General features: G+C 35.5%; 2 protein-coding genes across 2 annotated transcripts; both read right to left on the bottom strand.

The window, feature by feature from the left end:
- Window positions 1-1,337: 1,337 nt before the first annotated feature.
- LOC125210239 lies at window positions 1,338-1,964 on the bottom strand. Its single transcript, XM_048109804.1, has one exon. The coding sequence runs from the start codon at window positions 1,962-1,964 to the stop codon at window positions 1,338-1,340; it is 627 nt and encodes a 208-aa protein (XP_047965761.1).
- Window positions 1,965-3,879: 1,915 nt separating this feature from the next.
- Window positions 3,880-4,624, bottom strand: LOC125209754 (late embryogenesis abundant protein At1g64065-like). The gene has a single exon (XM_048109337.1). It carries the CDS (start codon window positions 4,614-4,616, stop codon window positions 3,999-4,001), a length of 618 nt encoding a protein of 205 aa, XP_047965294.1. The 5' UTR covers window positions 4,617-4,624; the 3' UTR covers window positions 3,880-3,998.
- Between the last annotated feature and the right edge of the window lie 8,561 nt (window positions 4,625-13,185).

Raw genomic sequence — 13,185 nt, 5'->3', positions numbered from 1 at the left:
GAATAGATAGAAATATCTTAAACATGATGAATAGATTCAACTAAAAAGAAGCATGACTTATTTGTAATTGGAATTTTGGTGTTTAAGTCGATATTAATGGAGTAGTACTTGTGATAGACACTAATTGAAATTCTAATGAATTTTAATTATATTGCACTTAATTTAATTTAATTTTGAATCCATTAAGGGAGACATAGTCCAAATCTACTAAGATCCCGAGTTCAAGCCATCATAAGTAGAGGAAGGAGAATTAGATCACGATATCACACACTATAAAATTCCTCTATAAGATTTCAAAATATTTGTTCTATCTATCTATGATATTTTCTAATTTCTTGGATTTGAGAATTTGATAAAAAAAAAATTCACGCATTATTCAACTCAAAAAAAAAAGTAATTGACTATAGATCTGAGGCTCATAGTTATTGGTGGAGTGAATGGAATTGAAAGCACTCGTCTATAAGAAAAAATCAGTAAGACTAATATTCTCCTTTCAGATTAATTTGCGTTATAATTTAAATTAATTTGAGAATAAAAATATACTCCGTACTCTCCCTTTGTCTTCTAAAAGTAGAAACATTTGAAATGACACAAATTTTAATGCAAAATTTGTGAAAATAAGAAATAGATAGAAAGAAAAGTACTGTGTTAGTGGAAAATGAGTCCCACCTTATTAGTGAGAAAGAAATTTCTTAAAAACGAATGATTTTATTTTTAGGAGACGGACCGAAAAGGAAAGAATTTCTCTTTTTAAGGAATGGATAGTATAAAATTTTGAAATTCTTTAAGATCTTCTAGGAAAGTTGGGGATCATCATAGCATGTTTAATTATGTACACATCTTTTATTTTTAATTATTTTTAAAAAATTTATATAAATATATATTTATATATCAGAGAGAATAAAAGTTATAAAGCGACAATAATGAGAAAAAGTAAAAACTAAAAACTAAAAAATCAAAGCAACATTAAACAAAAAAAATCAAAGAAACATTAAAATCATAAAAAGAAAAAAACATTTTAATTTGGGGCCGCCGGCAAGTGCATAAAACAACCAATTCTGCCACTTGGATACCCCAATTTTATGTGTATTAATTCAGTTCACGAATTCATAATAAAGCAAAAATTCAGAACAAAAGAAAAATTAAGGCACTTGCGGTCACATATAACACTCATGCCACAACCAAAATTTTCTTCTATTTTCCAAGTAATAAAAATACATACTCTATTCACAACCTTTTTTCTACAACCACCACCACCAAGAAAATGAAAAAAAGAAAAAGAAATGGAAACACACCAAAATAAACCAAAAAAAAAATGTAAAAGAGAAAAAAATGAATCACAAAGTGCAACTCCTATCTTGGACAACCTTGCTTCTGAGATCAACATTCATACCACATGTGATATTCACCACAAAACTCCTCTTTATAACATTTGTAACCTTAACCACCCCTTTCACTCTTGTATACACACTGATCTCCAAACCCCCTCTCTCAAAATCACTCTCAAATCTCGACACTCCCACCAATCTACCAACCACCAAATCAACCAAAACATCCACCCTCCGCGTCCTCCTCGGCCCCGCCTCCCCTGCGGGCGCCCTGCCCTCTCCCACCAGCGTGCCGTCGAAGTACACCTCCGTGGCCGCCTCGTGGAACTTGAACGACGCCGCATTGGGGTTCTTGATCGAGACGCCGGCCGCCAGCGTCGGGTTGGTGTTGTTGTTGTTGTTATTGGTGTCGTTGGATAACGAATCGAGGCCGTCGATTTTGACCGAGGTGATCTCGAGCGTTGGATGCTTCACGTTGAAGATGGTGAGCATGAGGATGAGAATTGTGACGGCTAGGATTAGGAGAAGCGCGGCGGAGCAGCCGCAGCACTTGAGGCAACGCTGGCGGCGGTGTGATATGAGCTCCTCCGGTGGAAAAGGGCTGAGCGGCTTCTCTTGCTCTCTTCTCTCTTCCATGGCTGAAGAAAATTTAGTAGTAGCACTTAGTTTTCTTCTGCCTTTATTTTACCGGAATTTTTTTGTCAATTTAAAAATTAAAAATTGTATTATTTGACCAAGTCATGTTTATTTTATTTACTCGTAAGCTAGCTTGTCGTAAGCTATGGTCGAAAATTTGGAGACGGGATATAATTAATTGGTTTTTCAAAATTTGGGACATAATATAAAATGAATTATGTATTACTGTTCAAAATATATGAATGTATTCCTATGACTAGAACAATGTAATGAAACATTGTTTTAGAACGGATGGAAAAGCCTTTTTTTTTAATATTGACTAGGATTGGGGAGATCAACTAAGCTATACAGTATGAAACTAAAATGCAGATCGCGCAAGAATAATATATTGTTTAAAAGAATTTTAGTTATTTGGAAAGGAATCTAAGGCAGCCACCAAAGTCAAATGTGGTCAAGCAAATTAATAAGAAAATTGAAATATTGACAAACACTAAGAAACGAGGCAACAGCTATATATGAGTAATGACTCGGTCTTTCTTATTTATTTTCTGTTTACGGCACGTATATAGGGTGCGTTATATTGCTAACTATTTAAATTGTTAACTGTGCTAACTCATCAATGTTGTGCATTAAGGGTTGTTGTATATTAAAAATGTCAACACAATGACATTAAACATTTTAATGTCATCGTGTTGACATTTTTAATACACTGCGTTGATGAGTTAGCAAGTTAGCAACTTAAGAAAGTTAGCAATTGATCACACCTCTATATGAGTATATATAAAATATGCATTTCATATATGGGAAATTATATATTTCCACATTTTTTAAATTGCCTACGATTTACATAGATACGAAATTTCTTAACGATTTACGTAGATAATGCTAACAATTTTGTCTCTGGCTTAACGTTTCAGCTCCGTCGATTCTGGTCCGACTTTGTTTTCTTGATGTGAGAACAAGTTAGTTCTAATTAATATATATTTAAAGAAATAATTAGAAAATTTTCTATTGTAACTCTACAATTACTACAAAAAAAAATTATCTTTTAAGAAAACAAAAATTGAGATGCGATTACCTGCGTTAAATTTTTTTTAAAAGTAGCAACAATTTAGGACGCAAAAGAAAGCATTCCTAAGTTAATGACAAATTAATTTAATCTTTGATTTTTTGGAACGCTTCCATTTACGTCCTCTAATTTTAGGTGGGACACTAACAATAAGAACTTTTTTGAAGAGTTGATGGCATATTTAGAAATACAAATTAGCGTCTTTAATTGCATTAAAAATGTCTTCAACGTTTTTTTTTGCAGTGAATAATCAATCAAAACTAATGTTTATAATTAAAAAAACAAATTAAATAAAAATAATTAAAATCCTTAATTAATTGGACTAACAAATCTAAGTATTGAAGTATGGAAATCGAACGAAATTAACGAAAAATAACGAATCCATGCATTGGAGTGTTAAAAAAGTTGATAATGGGACACAAATTTAGTGAAACACCAAACTAGAGACCATGGATCCTAAATAAGCTTCTTCTCTTTAAAATAAATCATTTTCTCAAAGTTCATACTCAAATAATCTGAAATATAGTTATAATCTAAATCCAAAACCTGATCATAACTCATTAAATAACAGGTCCAGGTAATGCATCGAATTAAATTAATTTTCATACCATAGACTAATTCATCGCAACTAGAATGGCGGAAGGTTCCAACATCAATCATACTCCATTGTCAAATAAAATAAACCACTTTTGTCATTTTTGTTTATCTAAAAAAAATGGATACTTTGATTTTTGATAACATGTTTTCTCAAGATGGACCATTCTCAACTAAAAAATAATCAGTTTTTTTTTATCTCATTTTAAAGTACATTAAAACTCGTATTATTTCAAAGTTTGTTACTAATATACCGACAAAGAAAAATCTGGATTTAAATAAACATAATGCTAGATAAATTACATTAAAAAAAAAAGAAAAAGAAAATAAATATGAGATATGTATCTAGATCAAGATGGTTAATAATATGTTCATTGACATGATAAATTCTGAACTTGTTGGCCCCTCAAATTAACATCCATGCTACAATTCATCGAAGCAGTTCTATGCCTATTAACAATCTTCATCACTCTAATCTCACCTCGCAATTCCGCCACCGTCGTTAATCTCACCAAATTCAATTCAATATCTCTGCTAATATTCATATAATTCTCCGACGGCCCGCCGCTCACCTCCACGGCCGCGCCGATCCGTCCCCTCTCCCGGCCGCCAACTCTTCCGCCGTGGATGCTCGCCGCCCCAAACGTGGCGTTGCCGTACAACAAAGCGACGCTTCCGCCGCGAAAGTCGAAGCGGCCGAAATTCGTGTTGTGGAGGGTGAGATCGGCGATCACGGTCATGTTTAGCGAGGAGGCATTGTAGCGGAGGCCCTGTACGACGACGTTTGATAGGCGGAGAGACGGAGGCTTGATTCGGAGCACGACGAGGCCGAATATTAAGAAGGCGATGCTTAGTAGAACGACGGCGATGAGGATGTAAACTAGGGTTTTGCTCGCGCCTTCTTGTTTGGGTGCTGGTTTATTGGTTTCGAATTCGTGGATTTTGTGATGAGTTTTTTGTGGTGGATTGAGGTGGTTTTCCTCCTCCATTTTGTTCATATTTGGTGTAAAATAGTAGGAATGCATTAAAGGCGGCAGCTAATTATATTTATACTCCCTTAAGTCCGTCCGAGAAATGTAGTCCACATTTGATTCGGTGCAGGTTTAAGGAATGTGAAGAAAAATGACTGGAAAAAGTTAGTGAAATCTGAGTTCTACATCTATATATTAGTTTTATAATAGAACGTGGGCGTAATGAGTTAGTTTTATTAAAAATGGTGCGACCGAAATGGAAAAGTGGACAACATTTCGTGAATAGTCCGAAATGGTAAAAGTGGACAATATTTAGCGAGACAGGCCGAAATAGAAAAAATGGACAGTATTCCACGGAGGGAATAAATATTAAGTAGAAGTTTGTTTAATTCGTTGAATGGGAAATGGAGATAAGTTCAAGGTGGTCCATCCTGTCGCGCTCGTTACCATCACTATAACTTATTAGAATCGTTTAATATAGTTATAGCTAGAATTCAGTTTCCATTCATTTGAGTGAGATAGTGATAAAAGCGACCCCTAAGGTTTAAATATTTTGGAAAAGTTTCATTTTAAGTTGGCAAGTATGAACGTTTCCATGAGATTATTACAAATGTTTCTGAATAAACTTATTTTCGTTTCAGAGATAAATTAATCTTCTAAGAATTTTCCTAATTTTACTAATTAGGAAAATTCACTTGAAACAATTATTTTGAGGAAAATAAGATATTTTCTGTCTCATCTAAAGTGATTGACTGATTTTCGACATGTGTTTGAGGAAAAATGATAATAAATAGTTAAAGTAGCGAGAAAGTAAAATAATTAATAAAATAATGTATATACGACTTTCTTCTATATTATTCTATCTCTTACTTTACTTTCTTTCAACTTTAACTATTTATTATCATCTTTGCAAAACAACGGCCAAAAAGAAATTAATCACTTGAGCTAAGACGGAGGAAGTATATATACTCCCTCCGTCCACGATTTAAAGAACCCTTTTGCCATTTTGGTTTGTCCACAATTTATAGAATCATTTACTTTATTTCACTTTTTAGTATGTGGATCCAACATCACACCAACTTTTTACACTCACAATCCAATGTAAAACTAATACTCCCTCTGTCCCAAGGAAGATGACCCCTTCCTTGGGCAACACGGGATTTTATGCAGTTATATTTTGTGCGGTAAGAGGAGAGAGTAAAGTAAGGGCATTCGCATCGCTGACTCGATGCTGCCTCGGTCTCGTCTCGACGAGACGCGACATCTCGTCGCGCGACGCGTGCCGGCGAGGCCGGCCTCGAGCTGGCGAGACGACGCGCGTGCCCCACGTGGCGCGCGCTGGAGGATGGCGTGACGCCCACTCGCCGGCCCGCGAGTGGGCGTCGGAATTATGACGCAATATTTTTTTTTTTATAAATTCGAAAAATTTGAATTTAATAAAAAAAAATTTAAAACGGTCAAATGACCGTTGGCCCCAAACGGTCGTTTTTTTAAAAATTTTCTTTTCTTTTCTTTTATTATTCTATAAATATACTCCATACTCCATTCACCATTTTACACACAAACACTACTCTCATTTCTCTTCCATTCACTACACTCATCTATTCCTTTCTCTCAAATTGTTGAAAAAATGTCCGGCGATGGAAACTCCAGCGGCGCACGGCGCGGCGGCTCCAGGCGGCGCTCCGGCGGGTTCGACTTGAACTCGTTCGACGATTGGGCGAGCATGTACAACTTTTTGGGTACTCCCGGTTCGTCGCCGGGCACCCAAGCCTCGACCACTCCGCCGGCGTACCAAACACCACATTTTGATGTGGATGCATACTATCGTCCCTCCCCCCAGAGGTACGGGCAATCGCCGGGATTATCCCAAATTCCGGAGAATTTTTTGGCGCCTGAACGCACTTTGCCCGACTGGCCAATAGGTGGAGGCTCCGACTCCGGCTCCGGCAGGATCGGCCTTAGGCTCGGCGTCAATGCCGAGGGAGGAAGAGGCCACGAGGGAGAGACGGCACCCGTCATCCATACAGCCAAGACGAGACGTTGGCTCTGTACGACGCTTGGATCAGCGTCTCGTACGATCCTGTCGTCGGGAATCAACAAACCAACAAGTGTTTTTGGAAAAAAGTCACCGAAGTTTACAACGCACGAAGGCCGAAGAACACCTTTGCCCGCAACGTGAAGATGCTCCGCAGTCATTGGGACCGATGCGACAAAGATGTCAAAAAATTTTACGCGATATACAGGGCAGAAGAGGCGAATTATCAAAGCGGAGCCAGTGGAGCCGACATTCTGAGAGCGGCGTTGCGGGTCTTCAAAGACGACGTCGGTAAAGATTTCAAGTTTGTCGATGTTTGGTCGCAAGTCCACCACCTTGAAAGGTGGGCTGGCGGTGTCGAGTCGGGCTCGAAACGCACGAAGCACACGGCGCGTGGCCACTACTCGTCTAGTGATGGCGGGGAAGGCAACACCTCACGTGAGGGCACGCCAACCGATGATGCAGGGGGGTCTTCTTCCGGTTCACGGCGTCGGCCGCAAGGGACCAAGGCGGCGAGAGCGAGAGGGAGAGGGAGAGGGAGGGGCCGCGGCGAATCAAGCCAGGCGGGCGAGGGCTCGGGCTCCGGCACGGGCACGGGCTCGAACACCCTAATGTCCATGTACCTGGTCGCCACGATGGCTGACCTTTCAAAAATGACTCCTGCCCAAGTTTCAGCCCATATGGACGGAATTGAGTTTATGAAAGCTCAACTTGGTATAGGGAATCAATCTAACTTGGGTGCACCGCCGACTTCGGGGGATGATGATTCGCCGGCGGAGTAGTTTTTATAGTTTAATTTAGAGTATTTTAATTATGTATATTTTTTTTTTTTTTAGGATTTTAAACTATGTATGTATTTTTTTTTTTTTTTTTTTTTTAGGTTTTTAAATTGTAATTTTTATTTTATTTAATGAAGTGTGTTTTTATTAAATGAATTTGTTGGAATTAAAAATAAAAAATGAAATTGAATGAATAGTTAAGAGATGGTTAAGAGATGGAGGGATGCAGGTGTTGTCTCTTAGTTAAGAGATGAGCTGAAAAGTACAGTGGGGCCCATGAATAGTTAAGAGATGAGACGGTTAAGAGACGGATAAGAGACAGGGATGCGGATGGCCTAAGAGAGAGGGAATAAAGTAGAGATAAAAGTGTTTCTATTTTAAGTAATGAGTCATTTTGATAGGACAAAGCAAAAAGGAAAGTGGGTCATCTTCAATGACAGGGAGTACTTTAAATGAGTCTTATATTCCACTCACTTTCTCCCTTTATATTTTTCACAAAGTCAACTTAAACCTCGTGTCAAGTTAAAATGGCTCTTTAAATGGTGGACGGGGGGAGTATAATGCACTGGGAAGGAAGTAAAAAAATGTAAGGGGACTACGTAATCTGCATTCATCAGGTGAGCTTAAATTGTGGTTTTATGTAAAATCGGGACTCATCTGGGCCCAGGCTTGTTAGAAGTTCAGCTCAGCTCAGCCCAGCCAATAATTAACCCAAGCCCAGACCAACAAAGGCCCAACTGAATAATTAGTTCTAGCCATCTCTTTTCAATACTTGTCGCATTCAAATTTATTTTGATTAACCTTATCAACTAACTATTGAAATCATTTTGATTTTTACAACTTATACAAATATAGGTTTAAACCAACTCATATTTTAATTGGGTCAGCATCAAAAATTTCTACCTCAGGTTAAATGTTTGAATTAGGATGGCGACGACTGCGATTATGGCCAGATTGAATAAGATTAGGCTTTTATTATACATAAACTCTGGTCTATTGAAATCTAATATAGTACAACATATAATTATCTTCAACTAGAAAACTCTTGGTAAATTAGTTAGTTAAATTAAATCAACAACATGCATAACTAATTAATTAATAGTATTGGATATTTTAAACACAAGCACTCCATCCGTTCAAAAAAAATAGATCAATTTTGCCATTTTAGGACGTCCACAAAAAATAGATCACTTTCTAAAAATAAAAAGTTTAACTCTCATACTTTTCCCACTTTTTCTTCACTCTCTCATGCTTTACTCACTTTTTCCCCCTATCTCTCTTACTTTACCAACTTTTTCTCTTCACCTCTCTTACTTTACCAATTCTACATTAAAACTCGTGCCGAACAACAATAGATCTATTGTTTGTGGACGGAGGGAGTAGTAATTAATAAAAAGGGAGCCCAGATTTCTCAAAATTTTGGATCGTGATATCAATATTAACTTTCACAGTGACATAAGTTAATACTATTACTTGAACTAAAATTAAATTATAGTTTAATCCGTAGTTTAATCGACGGATAAGCCTAAGTTCAAACTTTTAAATCTTGTAAATGCTGGTGACCAAAGTGGTTTTCGGTAACCACGGCCACCATCATTAAGAGCATCTACAGTAGTGGATGGACGGACGGACCAGCGACCGACTAGCGGTTCGTCCGTCGCATTCGTCCACTATTAGGCGTGGCTAACGGGTGACGGAAGAACGCGACAAACGAGCGTTCATCCGTGGTGAGGAAGCGTTAGCCGATTGCTCGTCCGTCTGTTCGTCCGCTATTGCGCTGATGCGACGGACAGGCGCTATTTTTAATTTTATAATTTTTTTTTTATTTCAACTCTATATATACGGCTCATCTGCTATTTTTAATTTTTAATTCCGTATTTATGTGGCAGTACAGTGGTTAGTCTTAGTGACGTGATAGAAAGTGTTTTTGGTTAATCCTAGTGCTAGACTATTGGGATGTCCACACTATCGTGGATGCTCACAATTCACCATTCAATTTGTAACCCCGTGTCTTCATTTCTCCATTAAAAATGAGGCTTAAAAATAAGCTTTTGATAGAAAAAAAAAGCACCTCAAAAACAGAAAATAAAATATATACACAAGAAAAATAGAAGAAAGATAAGAAGAAATGCACCTCAAAAGCACCTAAATATTTTATACTTTCTCCTAAAAAAACACTGATCATGATACCAACCCAAAATGATTGTCTTGATTTGATAATAAAATTTCTTAGTATATTCTTGCCCTTTTTCTCCAACAGTTTTCGATCCCCACTATCTTTTACTCCTCTATTTTTTTCTAAGATATTCTTGCTCACGTTGATTGAAATGAATTGACTAGTGGATAAGGCGCAAACAATCATCAAGTCCAGATATAAAATCCATATTATAGTGAGCTTGTTCTAGGATCATTTTATCCATTTTATTGCTTGCTATTTGAGTATCTTGGTATATATGATTGCAATGAATGAATTCTAAAATTCATGATGTCTACAACCTTCTAGTCTCTAGAATCGAATTTTGGTGTTGAAGTGTTCTTTATTGAACATTCCCTTCCCCTACCACTACCACACACATATAACAAAATTAGTTTACAAAATATAAACTCAGAACAATTTACAGCCTTTAGATTGGGAATAGCTATTGATGATTCATCACTTTGCTCTACGAATTAATCTCGCATAGCATGTATGAAATTTTTGAGAAATTGTACATTGTACGCATTCAAAAAATAAAATTGTCACCTTCGTGATTCAATTTCAAACCTAATTAATACATTAAACTAAGTGATGAATCCCGTATATGTATATCTTCAAAATTCAAGGATTAAAAATAATATATAGATGTATCAATCGTAGTCGTATATATAAACTTCTTACAAAAATAAAATTGAGTATAAAGTTCTGAATTTTAAATATTTACTCATATTTTATTTGTAACTAAATTAAAAAGCATATAATTTTACAAAACGCCATAAAAGTAGAGATAAATTCCACGATTTACCAAACAATTATTCGCTTTTAAGTATGCCCTCGTTGTTTTGCTTTATGCTAACATTATTACCAAGCCACTAAATTCTTATAATAATCAAAATATCTAACCATTATTTGGGGGATAATATTATGCTCAATCAAAAAGTTAAATCTTAATAGTTTCAATGTCGGGAATATTGATCTACATCAAGATTACTGTTACAATAATTTCTTATTTCTTCTTTTTTATTGAGAGGGACTATGCCATCAATAATGAACAATGATAGTCCATTAAATTCAACGTGGTCGGTCAGTCTACGTTTCAAATTGATGTATGATAGTTGTTCTCGAATCACACACGACACCCAAATGAATTTTGAAAAGTGACGATAAAGAAAAAAGTTAGGAAAATAATAAGACCAAATACATTGGTAGGCCAAAGGAGCACATCAGCACAGTCCCTAAGAATGGACATGGTTGATGCGCTGTTCGTTTATAAATGGAAATGCAGGGAATAATATGGTGGGAATAATAAGATAAACTAACTAATTTAATGTGATAGACCTTCTTGTCACTTCAACGTTTGCCCCACTATTCATTGATGAGGGCAAACTTTTGTCTCTGAATAGGGAAAGGATCTTGCTTTTGAGATTTTTTAGTTGCACTTTTTCCATGTTTTTTTTGCACTTTTAGAAGTGATCAAAGTGTCTATATCTTCCCACGAAAAAGGAAAGATTAACTAAGTGAAGTTAGTCAATTCAATTGTCTGAGACGTTCCTAGTAATTGAAGTTTAATCACCATTGTTATTTTCGTATGAGAAATCAATCATGGACTCATAAAAGAAATATTAGAGCATGTCCAACGGTGCCGTTGGCAAGTGCACGCCTGTGCTTGCCGCTATGCTCTTGCCGAAGAGCACCGCCGTGCCGAAGAGCAGGCCGACGTGGCGCCTCCTAATTAGGCGGTGATGCCCAATTGCCCCATGAGCGATTTGGATCGTTTTTATTCCGTTAAATTTTTATTTTTTTTATAAAATTCATAAAAAAACGAAAATAACCCGGAAGAAAAAATATTTTTGAATTCCCATAAATGTAGCCATCTTTTGACCTTTTGTAAATTTTATTTTTATTTTTATTTTTATTTTTATTTTTATCCCAAAATCATTTATAAATACCCACATTCATCATCCATTTTTTACATCAAATTATCTCTCATTCATACTTCTCTCATATTTTTTTCATACAACTCACCTTCTTCATCTTTCTCTTTTTAATATTATGAATTTAATTATATAATTTTTAATTTTTATGATTTTAATTTCGTAATTTTAATTTTTTTAGTAATTTGTAATAGTATTTCGGGTATTTTGAATGCATTTTAATATTATGAAAATGTTTTTAGTAATTGAAGTATTTAAATTGGATAATAAAATGGTGAGACTCTTGAAATAGTGTAAAAGAATGTTCTTGGCAAGAGTATGGATGTGGATGTTGTGCTCTTGCGGAAGAGCAGAAATTTAAAAATGAATAAATGTGGATCCAGACCCACATCCGTGCTCATCCGTGACAAGAGCACGGAGATAAATGCTCTTACTATTACGTAAAAGCATTATAATGTAAGCACTCTAAATGTCCTCATTTGGTGCTTAGAGACCACATCTGACTCATGTACATAACAAGATCCACAGAAGAGAACATTCAAAATTGAGGTGTCATCTAAAGTTTGAAAGATCACCTACGACTTTACATAATTCGTATAATTTCAACTGCCACTTGTGAATGTACTACCTCCGTCTCATCCTCCGTCTCATGGAAGACATCTCATTTTCTTTTTAATCATGTCTCACTAAGGATGTCACATTTCCATTTTCAGAAAAAGTTCTCTCTCATAATAATATAAATATTATATTTTCTCTTTTCATCTAACACGTAAAATAAAATTTTTTAAAATCTCTTGACATCCCACAGGTGTGATATCTTTATGAGACAAAGACAGTATGGAGTAGTATTTTAGCACCGTCGATATCATTGATACGGTTGATTCATTGGAGTAATTATTTAGTTAAACATTTGTAGTTGATTTCTGTATAAGGCAACCCAAATTTCACATGTTTATACAAATGTCCACCTAAGGCAACCCAACTATAAAATTTACCGTACAGCTTATCTTTTAAGGACATAGAATAGAAATGCAATTGAAAATTTTAAAAATAACAATAATTTAGGGCACAAAAGAAATCGTCACTAAATTCAGGACCAATTAACTTAATTTGTTGCTTTTCTAGGATTGTTCTATTTATGTCTCATAATTTTTATCGAGACACCAACAATAAGGATGTTTTTTTATGTATTTATGGTATATTTAGAAAAATAAATTAGCGTCCTTAATTGCATTAAAAAAATGTCCTTATCTATTTTCTTTATCGTAGTGTTATTATATACTTCATCTATCCCGACTAAGTTGATTCATATTCGTTTTTGGGATGTTCCGACTAAATTGAGTCATTTCCTTTTTTTTATCAAATAACAAGACATCCATTTACTTTTACTTTATTCCATCACATGCTTTATTCTTTGTTTATCTTTACTACTTTATTACCCTCTCATATTTTTCAATATAATTTCTCAATCTATGTGTCCAAAAATTTTGGCTCAAATTAGTTGAGACGGAGGGAGTACGAATTTATAATGCAATTTGACTGAAATATAAGAGCAGATAACTAGATTACCTTTTTACTTCCCTCATCCACGATTTAGTGTAATTAAATCTTACTTTATACATTGATTTTATAATAAAAT

Source organism: Salvia hispanica, chromosome 3, assembly GCF_023119035.1.
Source record: "Salvia hispanica cultivar TCC Black 2014 chromosome 3, UniMelb_Shisp_WGS_1.0, whole genome shotgun sequence".
NCBI classification, from domain to species: domain Eukaryota; kingdom Viridiplantae; phylum Streptophyta; class Magnoliopsida; order Lamiales; family Lamiaceae; genus Salvia; species Salvia hispanica.
This window is presented reverse-complemented; position numbering and strand designations above follow the sequence as displayed.